Here is a 22,768-nt window from a genome sequence, read left to right on the forward strand (position 1 = left end):
CTCGTCATCCATCCAGATGTCCCAGAGTCTGTCCTAGAGCACCTGCGACCATATAAGTGAAAGTTTATTTGGGGACTGGGTGAATATTTGATAGTACTATGAAATAAGTAGTCTTACTAGAGCAAGTGTTCGAAAACAACCACCACCACTGTAAATAGCTTAAGCAAGAAAAGGACGTTTTTGGCCTGTGTAGCTAGGAAATGTGTGGAGGGATTGGACTCAGAAATAAAGGCTTTTAGTGTGTCTTGATCTCTCCAGCTGCTGACAGTCTTCTTTAATGTGATTGTCATGATAGCAGGGGTTGGGGGCAAAATAGCCACAGATAGCACCAGGTTTTTATCCCAGATGCTGAGGCGTGAGGCAAAAAGAGGTTTCCTCTCTATGAAACTGTATACAGTTCCAGAGAACACTCTTATTGGCCAGGCTTGGGTCACTTGTTAGTCCCTGAGCCAATCATAATACCCATGATGACGTGGAGTGTTATGGTTGCCCTGGCTTGGCTCACATGGCTGCTCCTATTTAGGATTCATTGCTTGACATTTCCACTAAAGCCGCATAGAGTGGAAGAGAGGCAATTCTAAGCAAGGCAACTGCACATACAAGAATAGCAGGTGTCCACTACTGTGTCTCTCCAGAATTGTTTACTTTTCTTAGGTACAACAGCTCAGTCTCAAGGACAAGCCTGACCTTGGATACAAAGATACCAAATTGGAGGGAAAAAAAAAATATATATGTATGTATGTGTGTATGCGTGTCTCTATATATATATTTGTGTGTGTGTGCATATATATATATCAATAGCATTCTTTCTTTCTTGTGGATATAATATATTTTAATTTGAATACAAAGATTTTTCATTATCTTAAATCACTTTTCATTGCATTAAAATACCTGAAGTTGTTTTCTGGTTTGCAAGTGGAAGTTAACAATGTTTGCTATTCAGCAATTCAGCTGCATGCATTTGCTCCATAACCAGGGGCTTTGGCTAAGAGATGAAAGTTGCCGGTATAGTTTTTATGCATATTGCAACCGCAGAATATTTGGTTTTCCATGAAAGCACACCATTGGGCTGGATCCACTGAGGATTTCCTGCTCTGGACCAGGTACTGTACTAGTCCCTAGAAATACAGAATTCACTGGGTACAGGGAAAGACAAACATGCATATCATTGGCTATTAGTCAAGGACCATAAGAGCTCAAATAGCGGTATCAACAGAAGAGTTGAGTCTTTGTTATGAAGGTATAACTCTTGGGGCTGGGGGAAGCATGGTAGGGAATCTCTTAAGGCTTTTGAGCAAGAGTATGATAGGTTCAGATGTGTGCTGTATGAAGATCACTGTGAATGCTGTGTGAACAATGAACTACAAGGGAGGGAAAGAACTAAAGGCTGGTTTGGAGTCTTTAGCAACCGTTGAGGTGGAGATGATGAGACGTGAGTTGAACATCAACTCTGTCAGCAAGAGTATAGCCACATGATCTCGTACAGTGGGAGGTAAAACCAAAGACACAGTACAGGTGGATTGGGCAGGCCACGCCACCTATGTCCTTATGGGGAGGAGTCAAAGATGGCTTTAGTAAAAAGAGTAAACAATTCGTGACTGATGTACTGGTCTTTAGTAACATATACTTCATATTGCCCTAAAAATGGAATCTTCTGAAAAGGAGTGATGAAGATACAGGGGATCAAGTATACGTGATGGCCTGCCCCACTGAAGAAGTTACATTGAATTATGACCTTGTTTGAAATGTGTGCTCCGTGGAGCCATTGTTTTAGGTAGGCAGTGTATTCTGGGAAGCATGTTGTGGCTATCTGTTTGGCTTTCTCTTCCCACTCTAGCTTTTATCCAACCCTACCCCCAAATCCCAGTGAATTGCTCCAGGATAGTTATTTTCAGTAATAACGTAATACAAACACTGGCATCTTCAGCAAAACATAAATAGATTGGAACTTGGTTTTAAGTGTTCTTTCCATCAACCATATCCATTTCTCATACGATGTTTCTGGAACTGGCAATTAACTGGCTTGCTGGAGTCAGAGCTGGTCAGGTTATTTAAGGGCTATTGGAGAATCTCTCGCTCCTGGATGCCTCTCTTCCTTTGCTTAGCTGAGCCTGCAGAGGAATTCTCTTTTTTATTTTTCTGCAGTCACATTTAACTCCCTCTCTGGAAGCCAAGCAGATTTAATTGTGTAAACATGAGCAATGGTAATTGGGTAAATGAAGTTGGAAACCAAGGTATGATGTTTTTGTTTTGCTCCGTGAAGGGGAAAAAATAGGGAGCTTGTTTTTCTATGGTGGCAAACCTCACTGTCAGAATTCTGGACAGACAGTTGGCAGGAGGGAATCCCTTTACGAATTTTCATTGAGACCCATTGAGCTGAAATACGTATCTGCTGCCTTGCCGGTTATGGATCCGCCCTGGGGCATTTCATTGTTTTGTAAAGTGACTTACGAAGTGGTTTACACAGGTTTTGTTATGTGAGAAAGAATAAATGAGGAGTTTCCCTAAGAATTGCACACTCAGGTAATACACGTGCATTCAGAGAGCCGGAAGAGGTGTTACCAGAAACGCTCCCAACTTTGCCCCTTGCTGTAGGTAGAAAAGCAGATTTTAACAAGACATAAAATATGGAATTCCTGTTTATAAAGAAGAGATTAGTAATTGCCTTCCTTTATATAGCTGTCATTTAATACTGATTTTTTTAAAAAGTCTGTTTACATACAATCTTTCCCAAACAAAAGATTTAAATAAGAGGAGCCTGGTGAATAGGATATTTTTTTAGTCCTTCATTTCAAACATTGAGGTGAGCCCACAAGAAAAGGATGATATCAACTTTTGCTTTTAAGAGATGGTTTTGCCAGGATATTATATTTATCCTTATTTCTTGTATTTTTATTATTGCTGCTAGAATTCCATTTCCTATAAGCCTGCAGTAAACTTCGTTTTCCCAGTTGAAAAATTCAAGCAAACCAAGAAGCAGACTTGGCAATGTAGTATGTCCCCCTCACCATCCAGCTTGCTTTATAAATGAAAACCATTCGAAAGGACCAGGTCCGAGGTTAATGAGACACTCATTAAAGAGAGAGAATGGCAGAAGCTGATAGTGCTGTGCGCCTGTGTTGAAGGAGAGGCTATTGTTGTAGGATGTTTGCTGTGCTGATATTGTAAGCCACATGACAGATGGGTCAAGTGCTGATTACCGTATTCTAACATTTGGAATAGCAAGTAACATATTTGATAAGCTGGCAAGTTTTTATATATGATTCAACCCACAATATAAAAGCCATGAGAATTCCAAATTGAAAATAATTAAATGAGCTGGAAACAATCAGATACCACACATTTTTTTTTTCCCGCAAAATGACAGATTTTGACATGTTGAAATTCCACAAAGGGAGCAAGAATATTCCCCAGCTCAATTGAACTAATAATGGCCCTTCATCTGCTTTTGCAAAGCAATTAATTCCTGCCTTCCCACCACGTGGGAGACAACAGTGAAGATTCGTAGGCACCTGAAGCTTTACGGAGATCCATCCCATGCATTGTTTTCTTTGCTGTTCTTGGCAACCCCTCAAGGTATACAAAAAGAAGATGTTAATATTCTCAGTTTGTAGAGGAAGAAGCTGAAGCCTGGACAGGCTTACATAGAGGGGAGAAGTTTCCATAGGAAATTAAGTAGCCTCGTGAGGATGAGAAGTCATATCCCCCAGTTCTGTTGACATCAAGTGCTATTTCTGGTCATCTGGAAGGAGGAAGCAGCTGTTAACATTTAGGTGTGCTTTACTGTACAAAAAGTCTATCTTCTTTCGGTCCGTGGTACCACCACCATCATCCATGTGTTCCCATCCGGATGAAGGCATTCCGCCTCTGAGTGTCTCAGTACGGTGGTAAGAGTCTCGTCCCTCGTCAGGCAGTGTCACACCTCTGTAACGCTGCGGTCACGCCAGGAAAGCAGCAGCTCTCCATTCATGTGTGATCATTTTTGCTTGTTTGGTTGTTCTTTTCAGAGTTTGTCATCTTACTTGTCACCTTTGTGATAGTCACTTTGTCTCTTTACTTTTTTTTTTTTTAACCATCTCTCCTCACCTACCCGAGCAGCTCCCCCGCCACCTCCTGGGCCTCCTCCACCCACCCAAACGCAGACCAGCATGTTATATCAGAGGCTCAAAGGCATGCCTAGGCCAAAACCAAGTACTGTACACTTTTATGTTTCCTTTATGCGACAGCTTTCTAGTTTAGTTTGCTTTTCTGTTCATTTCTCTGGAAATTTTCTTTAGCATACTAACCTGAGGCTCAGACTCTCAAGTTTGACACCGTAGGTTTTGAGAGACTTGAAAAGAGAGCATTATTTCCAAATGTCCACATTTTTTTTGTCTAGCTCTGTCTGACATATGCAACATTTTCAAATCTCAGTGTCAGCACAAAATAACATTGTTGCATAACATTTTGCATGATGATTTTTTTTCTATGTTATGAGCTTCAATTCTGTTGTATGAAATGTTTACTAAGTATATTGTATTTTTAGTTCCCCTTTGTCAGTGCTCCAGCTAGTACAAGATTGGGTGATAGGAATATTGCAGTATGTTTCCAGATATTGCAGACAGCAGACATGACCCAAAAAAAAATCATTTCTAAGCACAAATTTCTCCTTGATCTCTGTTGAGGAGATGGAAGAGGGGCTACAGGATTTTGCACAATATTTTCTTTAAAGACAACATCTTAAACAAGTTGACTTTAGTACCATTTGTACTAACTAGTGAGTCAACAATGCAAGTAAGAGGAAAATAAAGTCGTGTCTCAATATAGTAGCTTGATCTACAGATAATGGAATTGTAGCTAATTAATAATAAATGAAAGTCTGGCTATATGGGCCCATTGAAAGATCAAATATTCTACATTCAAGCATACGTAACCTACTTACATGAAATGGTTGCAGGTTAAAGCAAAATTGCAAAAGATTTTATTAAACATACTGTCTGTATATATACATCAGGCATACACATATTTGCGTACAAGTGTACACACTCAAAGATTGTGTGCACATGTACACTTTATGTGTATCTATTGATATATATGGTAGTCAATCTCAGAGCACTGCATATTAAAACAAATCTTCAGGTGATCCTAGCTTATGCATCTTGGATTTCTCCCAACACAAAAACCATTTACATCTTTGAAATAAAAGTACATAAAAATATTGATGGGAATGATTTCCATTACGATGATTTGCATCGTGTGTCATGGACATCTAGAATTTCCCTAGATTCGATAAGTGTTCCGCCCAAAAGGATAGTATTCTCTATTTTGTGAGTAAGAGATTTCAAAGATGTGCCCCAAGTGGGATTTCCTGCAGATTTGTATTAACGTGCAGGCTTGTCTGGTTACTAGAAAATGTATGTAAGTGTGTGATGTGTGTATGTGGGTGTATGTGTCGAATAGGTAATAAGCATAGGATGAGGAATTTGCAAATTGATGTGTAAATGTGAATATCAACTAACAAAAAAGTAGCCTGTGCATATTTACTATCGAAATGCAAATACCTCACTCTACACATATTACCTCAACATATATACACAGTATGTTTGTTAGAAATGCCTGAAAGTCTACTAATGAAATTATAATAGTCCATTTGTGAAATTACAAACAGACCAGGCACCCCAGAAGCACAGGTATCAAACCCGTCACTCAGTCTTTCTCCAGGTATTATTGCTGTGGACCAGGCAGTGAACTGTCAGCCCCTGAGCTGTGCACATTACCTTATCTGGGTGGTGGAGACTCTCTGCCTAATCTGCAGATTTATTCCCCCCCAGCTCCCACCTTCAAACCCCCACCTTCTATGCAGCCACACTTCCACCTGAACCTGGCAGAGACAATGGAGCATTCTGTTGGCCTGATTCCAGAAAGCTCATTTTCACACCAGTCATCAGGCCTTGTTAGAGTGAAACTTGCACCACCTCGATTATCTGACCAACCCCAGCCATTGTTCATAGTTCCCATTGGCTGGACCACTCTTTTTGCATAGTGTTTCACAGAATTTTTCTTTCTTGTTAAATCCTACATTATTTATCATCTTCCATATATATCACCTATATAACAAATGCACAAAAAATTAGGAGCATATTATGAGAAGCTGTTTGTTTCTCTTCTTTTTAAATTAGCCACCTCCTACCATTTTGTTTACCACTCGCCCGACAAACACACACAACCAACTAGCAGCAGCACAGCAGCCCTTCCTGTGAAGCATTCAGTTACCTTCTCTGGCAAGTGAAACCCTGAAGTCACAGCGGATCTGCTTCAGATGAGGAGATTGAAATAATTTTCAGCAGTCCTTTTGTGCACATGAATACCCTCCTTGTGGAACTGTGCTTCTGCTGCTACTGCTGCTAAGTCGCTTCAGTCATGTCCGACTCTGTGCGACCCCATAGACAGCAGCCCACCAGGCTCCCCCATCGCTGGGATTCTCCAGGCAAAGAACACTAGAGTGGGTTGCCATTTCCTTCTCCAATGCATGAAAGTGAAAAGTGAAAGTGAAGTCGCTCAGTTGTGACCCCATGGACTGCAGCCCACCAGGCTCCTCTGTCCATGGGATTTTCCAGGCAAGAGTACTGGAGTGGGGTGCCATTGCCTTCTCCGAAAGGATCCTAATTGCTGATACACACTGCTGTTACACACCATAGGCTATAGATGACTCAGGCTTCAAGATTTGAAGGGGTCTAAGCACAAACTACAAGTTCACCTGTGAGTTTAGACTGGTTGAATTCAGGCCATTTCATTGGCTTAGGAAATCTTGGTTTCAAATATTACTCTTTGTCCCACCCCAACAGGAAAAAAAAAATACAGTTCTTTGTAACATAATAACATTGCCAAACATTCATGAATTTAGTCTACAAAGGATAAAACGAAAACCAGAGTTTGGAAACCAGGGATCAGTTTGTTCTTAAGTCCAATAAAAGCCCTTTCAATACAGTAGAACCTAAAATGCATTGTTGCCATCTCACTGATAAAATTTCACTTGTACCAACCAGTGAACAAACCGCTTCATCCAATACTCTACACCCTGTGTTCTTTTAAAAATTCTATCCTGCCTTCTATCTAATGGCCCAGGAACGTCCATTAATTCTCAGTCTCCTCCCTGGACAACTTAAAACAGCTAGACCTTTAAGTCTGCTTTTTTAAAATGAACATTCCAATACCTGTTAAACATGCCGACCTTGAATGAAAAACAGTGCTATCATATTGTTTAGGGACAAAGCCAGGAAATAGATGGAGCAGCAATCATGACTAAGCTTCTGTTACATCATCCCACCTCAGGTAGCACAAACACTGCCTAGAGAAGGATATACAATAGTCCGTTTATGCTGTCTTTAAAGAACATGTGTACAAAATGTCGCTAAATTTGTAATGGGCTGTCATAGTCTTCATACAGCTTTAATAAGCAAATTGGAAGCTGGAGCACTGCTTTTTCTTAGTATGTATTATAATAATGATGGTGATAATAATAATAAAATGGCTTTCTGGTTTGCTCACTACTAATTATGTGGCATTTAACATTTGCATGAAACCTAAAAAAAAAAAAAAGGGATAATCTTTGGAATTTCTTATCCACTAGTTCTAATGGCCACAAAATTAGCCCACCACTTTCACTGAATTTTAACACAAATTCTTGTACTACAGAAAATGTAGGCCGGTTAATCACTCCTGCCAAAAAGCTGGAAGATACAATACGTCTTGCTGAACTAGTCATTGAAGTTCTTCAGCAGAACGAAGAACACCATGCAGAGGTAAGCAGGCGCCGGGGGGCAGGGTCTCTCGTTCCTCAGAAGACACTGCACGACTGATTCTACTGGCAACTTTGTGAATACGATGTCTTAACTCCCATTTTCTTTTAACTGACCTTGTAATGCGAATGAAAGTGGCAATTTTGCAAGGAGGATCCTTTACAGGGTTGTTTAAAACAGCCAAAAAGTGCGTTGTGTGATGTACATTTCAGCTTGAGTTTTCAGATGTTTCTAGCAACAAGCCAACGAGGTGAGTATATCTTTGAGATAATTATTCAAGCAGCATATGGTTATTGTCAGGAACATATGAAATACTTTTTGGTCTTTTGTGGCTGTTTCTGTTGCTACCACTGTTGTTTTGATTTATTTTATTTGGTGTGTGGATTGAGAGCCGTCTTTTTGAATTTATCTCCGTAACTTAGTCTGCTCACCCTAGAGTCTTCATTTGTTAATCTCAGATGACCTGGGTTGCTAAACTCAGTGACAGAAACAAATTATTCTGTGTTGTTCAACTTGTTGATTCTCCAACCTACATCTAAATAAATACAGCTTACTTTTTTTTTTTAACAAGCCGCTGTCAAAATTATTATTTTGATAATTATACACTGAGGGATTTAGAGGCTAATTCAATCCCAAACCTGTAGGGACTTAAACAACCCAACCCTTCCAAGAAAAGATTCCAAGATTTCATTATGATCAAACTGTTACACCACTGCTTGTTTCAAAACTGAGATTTAAAAGCATTTCTCTGAAAATCGCATATGTAAAAAACCTCACTCATGCTCACTCTTCCCCTCCAATCAGATCTACAAGGGGGAAAAGAGGGCATCAATAAAAGTAATGTCAAAGGCACCTAAAATGCTAATTCCCATGAGTAAATGAAAATCAACAGTATAGTTAAATAATACACCGTAAAGACAGTCATCCCAACTAATGCCTGATTGCATATTTAAATTTCCTCCCTGTTTTTCTACTGTTCCACTCAATCTTGGCTGATCGTGGCAGGGGAAAGAGGTATGTGACCCAAATGAGTGAGTCAGCCACCTGCTGTCATAGTCTGTGCATGCCCTTCCAGTACCATGTCTTCTAATGGGACTTTTCCCAGTGCCCCTGCTTCCTAACACTGACCCAAGGAATGTAACAGCAATTTCCAGTGGACTGCTTGTGAAATGGGTGGCCTTCCACAGCAGGGTCAATGTGGGTGATTCTCTTGTGCGTGCATGAAGCAATTGATAATACTTAACAATGACTGCGGTTACATCCCAACACACGCCTCCTAGCTGCCTTGACTCTGTCCCCTTAGCGTGTTGTAGCTCCTCTGTCCGTCTGTACTTACCTTCATCCCAGCAGATGAGTACCGAGCCTAGTCACCAGTAGCTAGCCAGAGTGATACTAATCTTCCTCTACAGCTGTCTGTATGTGAACCATATATACAGTATTTATATATAGAGAGAGTGCCAACGAATCATGATGTCCCCCAAACCCTCACTGAGAATGGGGTGAAGACCCCTTGAGGTAGGTACAACTAACTCCGGCAACACCCAGCAAATGCACAGCCAGGAATGAGAAGAGGGGCCACGCCAAACACCCTCCAAATGTAGACACCTTCAAACAGAAAATTAAGTTGGGCTAGAGTTTTTATTCTACTCTATCCTACGTGATGTTCTTTTCAGATGGGGGCACCTGGGGTTCATTGTGATGGTAAGTATGTTCTTTCTGGGTATCTACAGAATCATCCCCAGAGGCATGGAGGGGTCTGGCCAGTCCTTTCCTGATTTGGGTGTTGAGGCTTTTCCCAATATTTCAGACCAGATTTTTGAAGACATGGATACAAAGCAGATGGTTTTCTTTCAGTGAATGATTGAAGAAGGAAATGGACACATATGCTTGATTTAATCAAGTTATTTTCTGAGGCTACTGCAGTCTGAGAAAGGAGAACATTTTCCCAAATGACTCACAAGTGGTACCAAAGAGAAGTTGATATTCCAAAGAAGCCTCTTTTCCCCAGTTTTCCAAAAAGCCCTTCTTCACTCAGTACTAATCACCATCTTAAACCACCCTCATAACCATCATCACAAAAATATTTTAATCTTAGTGTTCAAAAGCCACTCATAAATAGGGCAGAAATAAATTCAGTTCTATTCTCATTTACTGACTTCAGAAGTGAGAAACGAAAACTTTGGCATACTTTGGAATTCAGAGGCCCAGTTTGCTTTTTGATAAATGTAGAGATTTCCGAAATCAGTCCTTTCACCCAATCACAAAACCTCATTACTCAGTTGATCAAAAATCACCCATCTATGAGCACAGAGGCATTTCCCTCAGCCCTGGTGATTTTTTTAAACTGTCCAGCTGATTTCAGGGTAACGCGTGGTCAAGAGACCCTTGGCTGCAACCAAAGAAGTAAAATTTGCCCTGGCACACTGAGGATGAGAGGATGAGGTTTTGCTGCCAAAAGGATGAAGGATTAAATTTTTCTCCTACTGACCAGTACTCACTGCCATGTTCTCTAGATGCCCAGTGAACTCTAGAAAATCAGTAAGTCCTAAACATGAATCTTAGCTGGACCTTAGCAGTCATGCTGTTTGGTGGCACCACACTAATAAAAGTGACAAATGGGATCGCCTCCCCCACAGAAGTCAATAATCCTTAAAACTACTTTGAATTCCAATATAAAGTAATTAAATATTTCAGGAGAAAACAACCCCCACCAGCTAAGAATATTGTCATGTGCACACACACATGTAGTATATGGTAGCAGCTGTCACCCAAATCTCTAAATTACAACATAATTCTGCTCTCAGAGCCTAAGTTATGTGCATATACACACCTGCACACACACAGGAATTATACCTTCATGTGCTGTTAACTTCGCTTTCCCAATCTCTCTCTCTATGTATACGTATGTATATGTATATATGTATTGTGGTACACATAGGGGTACATATATACATGTAGTTTGTGTAGAAAATATAGAGTGTGTTCAGTGTGGTTGACCATACCCCTAAAGTATACATCTTTGCCTTTAAATAATGAAAAACGCTGGGTAAGTATCTAGAAACCATAGTACAACTCCTTCTTGTCTTTGGAAAAGATTTCTGAAGATTTTAGACACCCATAGACATGTACAAAAATAGCATTCGCCTGTATGAGCAAGTTTAAAGTAAATATAGATGTCGTTGTTGTTTTATTTTAAACCTTTGCCTTGCCCAGTCCAGGTTCACAGACTCTGTTCATTTGATTAAAATTAAGAAATGGCTTTTTTGGTGATTACTGCTCTTGCCTGAATCTTTTTCTTCTCCTTAGTGAGTCAGGTTTGATTATGAGGTTCTGAAAGAACTACCGTGGGTATAGAAAAATAAACTTGCACTTCACTTCTCCAACAATCCCCTATTTAATCTCTCTTCCTTCACTAGAATACCAGGTTTCTCTGCCAGATATTAATGGTAATAATTCATACCACAGTAGTCATTGTTCTTCATAGGGCTGCCAATCTATATGATTATTAATATAACAACTGTAGATAATTTCTCAATAATTTATCAGATTCTAACAAGGGACTAAATTTTCTGTAGAGAGTAAAAATGGGTGCTTCTTAAGGCCTCTGGTTTGCAACTTTTCAATAAAGCTGGTAAGAACCAGGTATGAGGTTGGTCTGAGAAAATTTTTATTTTAGGCATTTAGGATTAGTTTTTGTTTTGTTTCATTTTGTGTTTTTTTTTTTTTTTTCTTGTCATCCTAGAGCAAAATTGTGTCTGGGAAGGCATTTCAGTCTCCCCAGTTACTATTTTTTTGGACTCACCCTGAAGATGTAAAGTGAAACAAATAACTAAAGCATAAGTACCAGCCAGTGTTTGGTATGCCTTTGTGATTATTGCAGATATCCTCCATCAGGACTGATGAGAATCAGCCCTCCACATAGGGTTGGGTGGCAGCAGTGGAACTTTAGCAAGTTTGAGTGTTTAGAAGGTCTCTGCCTAGAAGGCAGATGGCTAGGAGAGCTCTGGGGGAGGAGTGGAGGGTTTCTCCCTTGGCTGGATTTAGCCAGGTAGTCAGTGGAACAACCCCCAAACCCCAGGGCTCTCATCCTCAGGTGGTAAAACTGCAGTAAAATCTCATCGATTCAGACCCAGTTCCTCCTAATTTGTGACAACTCAACTTCAGATGTGGCTCTTTTAATTTCTCTTCAGTAAAATGTTTGACACCATCTCAACTTTCTCTAGAAATTCTAAAGGCTTTTCTTCCAAGTTTTATCCCAGGATCTATGAAATTAAAGCTCCCATCTCTTTTACTTCAATTTATAGGTCAATTTATCTACAATTATTTGAAATTTTAAAAATACTTTTAAGTTTACCATACGCTTAGCGATAGCCAATCAATGAATACATTGTACTTGGGCTCCCATGTATATACTGCTTTGAAAAGCGGCTAAATGATCGTTCTTTTTTAGAAAGCCCAGTAATTGAGGTGTTTTGCTGACAGACTAGCATCTCTTCTCTTCCCTTACTCTGAATCACTGAGGTTTTACTGTAAGTTAAAATGGAAACAGCAGGTGTCTTATTTCCAGCCAAGCTGCCCTTGCAGAATGGTCCATGACTTGATTTTTTCCATTTAATTTGCAAACCAGCCACATGTTGATAAAGGAGAAGTAAGTAAAATGAAATCTCATGAAAGAAGAGAGGTGGACCCCTGTTCTGCCTCCTGGTGGCTGTTAGAATATCCCCAGATAACTAAGAGATCACAGAAGAGCTTGGCCATTGAACAAACTCTTTTATTTATGGAATTATTTCCATAATCATCTTTCATGTTTTGAAATGCCTTCCCATCTTTTTTTCAATGAATGCTCTGGAAAGTGTTTCCCATGTAAATACTTTATGGCACCGGGTGGGGAGGTAGGGGAATAAAAAGGGCTGGCAAATTGTTTTTGTTTTTCTGCTCTCTTTGAAATCAGCAAAAGGGGATAAAAGGGGGGCCTGTTGACACTGCCACTCATTCTGCATGCTCCCTGCCAGAAATGATTAGTCAACATGCATGCATGCCTTTGAATTGCATTCACATCTGGCCCATCTGATGTGAATGTCACCTCTGAGACCCTGCACAATGATTTCCAAGGACCCATGTGCATGAAAATGAGTTACTTCACTGATATTTTTGGTTTTCAATGTACATATGTGTCCAACCCTCAGAAAAGTAAGTCCTAATCTTACTGAGTGTCTCCTAGGTTAAAGCCTGATCTTTCCTATAGACAGGATGCAAAACCAGAGGCTCCCTGCTTAAAGAGATTTCAACTCAAAAGTTTTGTGACAATACAACAATGGTTTCCTTTGCCTTGGTATGAAATAGGAGTAACATTTCTAACATGTAGGGAAAACGTGAGTTGCTGAGCTTGTATGAAACCACAGACAATTAAGCCCCAGATGCGCAGAGATAATAAACAATAATTACCAATTTTCAAGTTAGACCAGCAGAAAACCCATAAACACAGTGAAGAAACTCCCAAATTCTAATACTTTAGAGCAAGAACTAGTCAACAAGAGCGATAAAGAGCATGACTCAAAAGGTACTGAGTTATTGTAAATTGAACAGAAGTTCTGTGCCTGTCATTTCTACAGCTGCGGATTTCTAAAGCAGGCCTGGAATCATGAAAAACATTGCCCTGGACCACACAGAGGCCCAGCTATATCCAAAAGTGCTGTTCTCTTTACAATAAAATTACCAAACCCTGCTGGATGCACAATCAGTCTTTAACAGCCAGGGCTTGACTTCACATCTTAGGTCGGAGACAAAAAGCTCATCACCTCTTGGTCTGTTGTTTTTCTGCCACATCTCAAAGGCCTTCGCGTGGTGGTCAGACTTGATGGTGGAACATGCCGAGACGTTCCTGTCACTCTTTGCAGTGGACATGGATGCAGCGTTGGAAGTGCAGCCTCCAGACACGTGGGACAGTTTCCCACTGTTTCAGCTGCTGAATGATTTTCTCCGGACTGATTGTATGTATCATCTTTGACTGTTTGTCTTTCTTAAGTAGTGTGCAGACAACTGATGACTGAAATGTGTTTATCCCAGGCAGGCTACACGTTGGAAACAGCTCTTCCGAGTTTTATGATTACTTTAAAAAAAAAAAAAAAAAAAGGTTACAGCTGATAAAATTCCCTTTCTCCCAGCAAGCATCCTGTTGCAGGGAAGCCCTCTCCTCACTAGGCAGAAAAACCCAAGCTCAGTGAGAAAGGGGTGCCCATGCCCGTGTGTTTTATGTGCTCTTGAACAAGCTAATTAACTTCAGCTCTACACATTTTGAATTTTTAATCAAAAGATGCTTCCTAGATGAAAAACAATTTCAAGCTAAGTAACACCTAAGTGTTTCAGAGTGTCTTAGGAGCACCACATAGCCATAAAGTAGACCATCCTCCTCAGAATGATGAAGGGAAGAAGGGATACAGAATTCTTTCTTCCTGGTAACATAAGGGGGAAAAGGGAGCAGGCACAAAGAAAACCTAAAGGAAAAAAAAAAAAAGTATCACTTTTTGCTTTTGTTGTTCTTTAAGGGGGCTTGTTTTTTTTCCCTTTCCTGGAGAGTGACACAAATGAGTAAAAGGTTTTTGAATTCCGTTATCCTTCCACGCAGATTGAAGCATGATGCCATTCATGTACCGTTTGCTTTGCTTCTTCTCCTTCCCATCCTCCTTCTCGTCCTTGTCCTCTTCCTCCTCCTTTCTGGCTTTTTAAGAAGCAGTGTATTTAAAAGAGAAAACGGTCCTCTCTACGTCAACATTGTATGCTGATAAAGCTACTGTGGATTCTTACTGAGCTTTTGCTTATCTGTTCTAGATAATTTGTGCAATGGAAAATTTCACAGACACCTGCAAGACCTGTTTGCCCCACTTGTGGTTAGATATGTGGATTTGATGGAGTCCTCAATTGCACAATCCATTCACAGGGGCTTTGAGCGGGAGTCATGGGAACCAGTCAAGTAAGGAAACCTCTTTTGATACTCTAGGAGTGTGGGTGCAAATGGCTGGAGAGTCATACAGAAATGGATTAATGGTGTCTTATGGTGTTCATTGTTTACATGGACAGAGAGCAAACACCTTACTCCCAACTACGATGCTCATACCCTCCTTGTCCAAGGAGGGGAGCAGGGAAGAGGCTGAGAAATGTTTCATGAAATGAAATCTTTGTTTTATTGCACAAGATAGATAAGCTATATGGGATATAAACCTGCCTGTGATATTTGTACTGTGTACCTTACTCTAGTGGTTTTACCCTTAGGAATTGACGTTTCCCAAAGTGGGTTCCGTAGGAGTCTAAGGAGTCAGCAAATTTTTCATGAAAGACCAGATAGTAAATATTTAGGCTTCTCAAGCCACACGATCTGTATCAGCTCTCCGCTCTGCTAAAGCAGCAACAGACAATAAGTAAATGAACAAGTGTAGCTGTATTCCCCTAAAACTTGTTTACAAAAGCAGGAAACTGGCCTGTGAGCCAGTTTGTCATTTCTTGGCCTAGGCTTTTGAAATGCGCCTCAAGAAAAGGACTTTGTGGCCAGATATGTTTAGGAAACTCTGCATACCCTCCTCATCTACCCAACACCCTTGTCTCCTGGGTAGCCTTCGAGGAGTAGTTCAAAACTCGGAGAGTATAGTAATACAGAAACTTGTTTGCCTGTGCTTAATCTAGAACTTTCTGAATTACTACTTATTTTCCTAGTAGGATATCTATCCTATAGGACCAAGAACAGGAAATCCCATAGGTTGTGATTTTGACAGTTGCCATAGCTGCTTGGCAGATAGATCGTATTAGAAATGGGTGGCAGATTCAGTGCCACCTCCATTTCCCAGCAAGGAAGAAGGGCTGTCACTCAAGGCTGCCAGAGGGTCAGTCTCAGACCCTCCCCCCACGCCTTTTCTGGAGAATTGAAGAACTTCTTGAGGGAGAGAATTTTCTGATAGGCTTAGAAAAGCTCCAGTAAAGCCTGATAAGAGCTTTGCTCTGTTAGATTCTTTTTTTTTCTGTAAGAAAACCATTTTGTTCCTTTGGTCCTTTACATCTGTGGGATGTGGCAACCAGCATGGAGTGAAGTGGGGTGTGTACCGCACTCTGTCAGGCACGCCAGAACAGATGTTCAGGAGCCTTCTCTCAACTTGGAAGCCTTGACTTGCACCCTGTCTTTCAGTGGTTTTCTTGAATCAAGACTCCCCTTCTAATATTACACTGAATCAGATTCTGACTCATAAAAGAATCAATGCAAAATAGCTTTTTCAACCCACAACCCCCTCTTTCCACATCTGAGCCACATAAGAAGTCTCTTGACTTGCCCTACTGAGCAGGTTAATAGGCAGTATAGCTCTTCATTTGCAAGTACCAAAAATATATATATATATATATATAAATTTTCGCTTATAATTCTCAGGTTTACAACAGTTTCTTAATACAGCTCTGCTGACTTTCAACTCATGAGAATAGAAACGGGACCTTTGATGATAAAGCATGAATGAGTGTATTTTTTTAAATGCTCACTCGAATCAAGACAGTTGTCCCGTGCAGAATGGTTGTGAAAAAAGAAAAGGTTAAAATGAGTAATACTCACATTTTGAAAATAGCAGTGGTCTTGAAATAGCATTTACTTACTTGGGTTTAAATGGTGAAGGCTACTACCATCAGCACACACGGGAGGAAATGATGGGCATCCGGATGTTCCTGTTTCTTAAAGGGCCTTCGAGACAGGGGCCTTGTTCTGCAGTTACTAGCCAGAAGGCAGGGGCTTGAACCTCCGTAAGTGTCTTCTCATCTGTAAAACTAAGTTTTAAAAACGTCTGTACTCAGTATGTGAGGTTTGTCCTGAAGCTCTGTGATCACGTCCCTGAAGTCATTTTTAGCCTGTTCAATTCTTCAGAAACCTTCTGCACCATAATATACATGTGATCAGTCAGAAGTAAAAGTAGACTCAGAATCATTTTCACAATTGGAAGTCTTGGTCAGGGACTGTTCTCACAGGGTGTTTTTAAGGGGTAGAAATAAATAAAATATGAACTCTCAGATCAGTAATTTAAAGATCTGAAAATTAGCAAAGAGTTGATCATTTGTGACTAATAACCTAAAAATAGTTTATAGGGATGTGTTTTTTCCTTAAGTAGCTTTTTTCTCTCCTAAACGGTGCTGTGGGTGGGCTCATGAATATGACTGGTTTATTTAATTCATACTAAATAGTACATGGTTTTCAGAGTAGGTAGAGGTATTGGAAAATGCCAGCTAATACATAAGCTAAATTTAAATTGTCTGAAATCACCTACATTTTATTAGCTGATTTGTAAACAGAATGTGGATACCACAGAACAGATTTGCAGAATGGCTGGCACATATAAGGGGTATAAAAGGGAATACAAAATTGAGAGCATACCTATGTGATCAGAAGGAATAAATCGCTCTACTTCTTACCGTGTAAAAAGAAAGTATGCACTTCTATCTGATCTCTGGATAGAGGGTTGATAAAGACGCAGAGATCCTTTTTTTCCCCCAAGTGAAAAATGGTCTTTTTGGAATGGTTTGCATCAGGGTGCTCAAAAATAAGAAGCTGGCTTAGGTAGTGTGCTCAGTCCTCTCTAATTGTGTCACGTGATCCTGCAGCACGCACATGCGCGCGCGCACACACGCAGAAACAAACACCACCGCCTTTCTCTCAAACAATTCTTGTACTCAAATAGTTCTGCTCTTCTACTTTTCAAACGTCATCGTTATAGCGCCTGATTATACCTAAAATGACTGAGAAATGCATTGTAAAACTTTCTCCAGGAAAAACTGGTACAGTTGACTCTTGAACAGCATGGGTTTGAATGGCACAGGTCCACTAATACAGGGATTTTTTTTCTGGTAGTAAATATGACAGTTCTGCTCAGAGGTTGGTTGAATCCACAGATATGGAACTGAGGGTAAAGAGGAACCACGGGTACAAGGGCTAAGTATAAACGTATATGTGAATTTTTAACTGCACAGGAGTCAGTGCCTCTAAAGCCCCACATTGTTCAAGAATTAACAAAATATTTAAAATGTGAAAGCAAAACAGAACTCTGACAAGGAAATGCTACCAATATATCAAAGTTCCTAAGAAAGGAGTTTAAATATTCTCTATCCTTTAGATTTTCTTCCTTCAAAATATGGTCCTGTAAAAGAAAATAAAGCATCATTATTTGGCTTTCATACAAGTAAAGTCATTTGATAGAAAGGGTGAAATGACTGGTCCTTGTTGCTGCCTTTCTCTAGAAAGGTGAGCTTCCATCTCTGCAAGAAGAGAAAAGGAGCTGCATCCCCATATCCATTAGACCAGATGGTGGTCGTGATTTGAATCTCCAGGCTTTGGTGGAAAATGTCATCCCATAGCTTCTCACCACAGCTGAAGTCAGTCAGGCTCTCGAGGGCAAGCCTGGCTGGAGACCATGGCCCTCTCAGGAGTTCCCATCAGGACACGTCACAGGGCTGCCACCCACAGCTGGGCAGGTTGTTCAGAACCCTTCCAGTGGCCCTGGAGTATGAGCTGCTGGTCCTAGCAGATGGACCGCATTCTACCAGCTTTTAAGAGTTGGTTTGTTGCTGGTCATGTCATCCTGACCTATGTGGAAGAAAACTTAGAAAGCGTGTAATCTAAAGCTTGCAGAAAGCCCTCTGCACTACTCTTTCGCTGACAGATCATCTCCAGTCTCATTTACCAGCACAAGGAATCCACGCTTCACAGTTGCCCCTTTCAGGTCAGGGTGATTCTGAATTGTAGAGCTAAACACTGCTTCTTGATACACGCACACTAGAAAAACTGGGTTTCTCATGTCTCAAAATGCCCTCTCTCTCTCTCTGCCTGAGGTAGACATGTGAAAAGTATTAAAATAATGTCTTTTCCCAGATTACTAAAGATGTCAATATCTTAATAAAATGTCAGACCAAAGATACCATAGCAATATGCAGGTGTCCTAGTATGAAATAGACAAATATTAGACTAAGAGGCAGAACTCTTTAACTCTGCTAATAACTTGCTAAGTGACCTTGGGCAAATCCAATGACCTTCTTGAGCCTCAGTGTCCTCTTTTGTAAAACAGAAACTTTGAATATCCAAGACTTTCTAACAGTGACATTCTAGAAAATCTGATTTTCCATATTCATTCCATATACACATTTAATCAGCAGTACCTCCCTAACCCGTCAGACAGGACCTAGGGTAGGTGTTCAGTAAGCATGTATTGATTAGCAGATATTTATTAAGAAACCCTTACAGGCTGAAAACTGTTAAGAGTACCACAGGAGAACTATGGGGAAAATAAATTGAAAAAAAGAGATACATTCCCCTGAATGGAGGTTTCAAATCTGGTTGGGTCTGAGCAATATGCACACACAAAAAATGACTTTTGTGGGGAAGGCTAGTAGTGATAGTAAACAAAAAGTTGAGAAACACCCCCTCTAAACTCTAGAAAGATACCAAAGAGTGCCCCATGGACCAAAGTAGGGATTAGACCTAAGGGTACACCAGGAGAGAAGTTTCAGTGTTCAGAGCATACAGAGAAGACAAGATATACCACATGTATACATGCAGCAAAGGGTTCATACAAAGGAAGGCTTTTTGTGTCTTAAATCTAACCCCATCCAGAAATCTAAAGCAGAAGACTTGGAGAGAAGACCCAACGATACCCTCTATGCCCAGGACACAAGTATGCTAGTCACTCAGTTGTGTCCAACTCTTTGCGATCCCAAGGGCTCTAACCCACCAGGCTCCTCGGTCCATGGAATTCCCCAGGCAAGAATACTGGAGTGTGTTGCCATGCCCTTTTCCAGGGGATCTTCTCCACCCAAGAATCGAACCCAGGCCTCCTGCATTGCAGACAGATTCTTTACCATCTGAGCCACCAGGAAAGCCCCAAAATTAATCCTAGAAATAAGGAATGACTCTATCATTCATAGAAATGATGAGATGTGCACACATTTGTAATTTTCATCCTTTTGTGAGAGAGAGCAACTAAGAGTATTTTAATTTAGTGCTCCAGGGATGAGTCCTTTGACATGAATGGGAGCTACCCTGAAAAAGGTCCCCAAAATGAAAAGGTCCCCAAACTCATTCAGCAGTCCCCAAAATGAATGAGTCTTAATTTTTAATATGTATCTGTTGTTACAATAGCAAATTTTAACATGTATCTGTTGTTATGATTGCAATTTACACTTCTTATACTATCCAGAGATACCCAATTATGATTTTTACAGAGAAGTATGCTGGACTTGTTTCTATGCAGTTGCTAAACAACCCTCTAAAGTAATAATTTGTCATCGATCAGCCACTGCAGGAGCCTGTAGACCTGAGTGCTACAGGAAAATTCCCCCTTTCACATATATATGAGTCACATATAATGCTTGAAATTGACTCTTAGATGGTTAATATCCAAATGAATTATCAATAACATTAGTAACACACTATGTTATTTTGCTAAAATCAGAAATGTCAAGCATGTTTCTTCAGCCTTTTAAAACTAGATCACAAGGATATGTCACAGAACGAAAATGTTTCTATGAGTCCAGTACAGCAGTCTGGCCAAATGTCATATTTTGCCAATACAATATGTTTTGATTAATCTAAGTATTTAAAAATTTTTCGTGTTTAAAACAAAGCTCATTTCTAATTTGTGTGCCCACCCTCTGCTAATATGTTTAAATTGAGTTGCTGTTGCATATATTTGTATGTTATTCATTCCTAGCTACTTTTAATTTGCTCAGAATTGACATTTTAACTTTCCAGGCTGCCATCTCAAAAGATCTTCTAATTCCTTGATCAATATTCAGTGTGTGTATCATTTAATGATCACATTTGCTTATATAAGCTTACACATGTCTCAGTGGAAATCGCCAACGGTTTTATTGCATAGCAGTGTTTAAGAATGAGAACCACCAGGGACTGAATTCAAAGGCAGATTCCCCAGTTAAACAGAGAAACATGGAAGTCAAAGTTCCATTTTCCTTCTTCTTAATAGCTTTAGCTAAGCTCTTGATCATTCCCACGAAAGCACCCCTTCGTCCCAAGCAGAGAAGTGTAATTGTCTTTCCCCAAATGACAAGTGTTAAGGACAAACCTTTGAGACACCTGTTTCCCTTAAGGAAGAGAATGCGGGGCTGGCAATTTTGCATTCTAGGTTCCTCCATCTACCATCCAGGGCTCTATTCCCATTATGAAAGGCCAGCTCATTTCTAGAGGGAGACAGATGTCCAGATTATCTCAGGGGTCCAAAATTTCAAACCTATCAGGAGACTTGCCCCCCTCAGCAAGCCCAGAGGCAGCTCCAGCCTTTGCAAGAGCTGTGTTAGTCAAATACAGCTTGCCCGGGGCAGAGCTGCTTTGGCAAAACTTGCTCTTCTTCTGCAAGATCCAAAAAGAAAACCTCAACTTCTTTGCCAAAATGCTGTCAACTCCACTTAAACAGGAAGGCTCCTCTCAGATGCAGAGTTAGGCTGGGCTCCACTGTGCCAGTGACTTTGGCTGGATGGAACACCCTTGAAATGCCACTACAGAATCGCACGATGCCAGCTGGTTGAGCAGTATATGACACAGTCCCTCCAAAGAGATGTGGTTGATTCGCTTTGGAGTTCTCATTTTGTTTTACTTCCTTTCTTTACTCATAAAGCCATCCATCTCTCTCTCATTACCTCAGTTGATCAATCTTTGCTGAAAAAGAACACCTGATACAAGGTCACAATTTTTAACTGTTTATTACTTTTTAACTTAAATTTTGACTTTTTACAGAAAATACAAAGCTTGATTAATATTCAAATGACACTCACACAAATCAAGAAACAGAATATCCCCAGCCCCCTACAAGGCCCCGTCATCCTTTCCTCCAGTCTCTATCTCACTTTCAGAAGTAATTATAACAGAAGACCACATTTTAAATCCTCTTGTGGTCAAAGAATTTACTCTAAGAGCTGAATTTGGGATTCTTTTCCCTTTTTTGAGTGTAAGCATTTCTCCACATTAATTAGACTTAGTTTGGGAGGGGAGGTCTCCATTTTCTTTAAGTGTTCTATAAAATTATACAGAGGTAATCATTCCTATTGACACAATTCCTTTATCTTTGCCATCAACCCTGATGCCCCATTGCACATACTGTCTTCAGAAGTAGGGGTTGGAAAGGATTCAGGTTTTGTCCACTATCATCATGTGTGGGTTCAAGTGGGTGAATTTCCTGCTCCATCTTGTATCTACTCTGACTTAAGAAATGTGCCTCCATCAAAAATAACTCGTAAACAAGAGTGAAAAAAATCCAAGTGTTTTACCCTTTCTATCAGTCCCAGCTACTTCACTACAGCCCTCGCCACAGCAACGCCAAGAATTCCATCCGCTTAAAGTTTTTTGTCTGAGACAGGTCCAGACCCTCACAGCAGTGGATCTGGAAACTGAAAGCCCCTCACACAGGCGTTGAAATAACACGTGTAACATCATTGTATATAGGTGTCCATGAGTGTCCACGCTTTTCGGTCTCTCTGTGGTTAATTTTTTTCCCATTAATTTTTATCATTTCTCTCTGAACAACTGAGCCACACCACAGCTCCCATCCGTAAGCTGCTTTCTGAAGTGTGTTGCTTAAGTCTTCACTGTTGTCTTTCTGTGGACTTAGCCAGTTTATTTACAACTGTCGCGTGCTTCTGCCACATCTGCATTGTCACTGTGATGGTATTTTTTCTTTCTGTCTGTTTCTTCCACAGGAGTTTAACCAGTAATCTACCCAATGTGAACCTACCCAATGTGAACCTTCCCAAAGTACCAAATCTACCAGTTAACATCCCTCTAGGCATCCCACAAATGCCTACTTTTTCGGCACCGTCATGGATGGCTGCTATATATGATGCTGAGTGTGTATTCAGTTCACATTAGATCTCATTTAAATTTAAGTGATCTTGGCATGGATATGTATTGTTTATTTCTATACATCCTATATAACAGAGATGGAGATGGATAATTAGACATATTTTGC

At 40.3% G+C, this 22,768-nt stretch overlaps 1 protein-coding gene across 1 annotated transcript in view; it reads left to right on the plus strand.

The window, feature by feature from the left end:
• The window catches only part of CADPS (Ca++-dependent secretion activator), a 439,169-nt gene that overhangs the window by 330,152 nt on the left and 86,249 nt on the right, over positions 1-22,768 (plus strand). The window contains exons 17-19 of the mRNA XM_010851925.1: positions 7,675-7,781; positions 13,612-13,768; positions 14,607-14,748. Coding sequence (XP_010850227.1) covers positions 7,675-7,781; positions 13,612-13,768; positions 14,607-14,748 — 406 coding nt within the window. The remainder of the gene's footprint in view (positions 1-7,674; positions 7,782-13,611; positions 13,769-14,606; positions 14,749-22,768) is intronic.

Source organism: Bison bison, unplaced genomic scaffold, assembly GCF_000754665.1.
Source record: "Bison bison bison isolate TAMUID 2011002044 unplaced genomic scaffold, Bison_UMD1.0 scf7180017864304, whole genome shotgun sequence".
Taxonomy (NCBI): domain Eukaryota; kingdom Metazoa; phylum Chordata; class Mammalia; order Artiodactyla; family Bovidae; genus Bison; species Bison bison.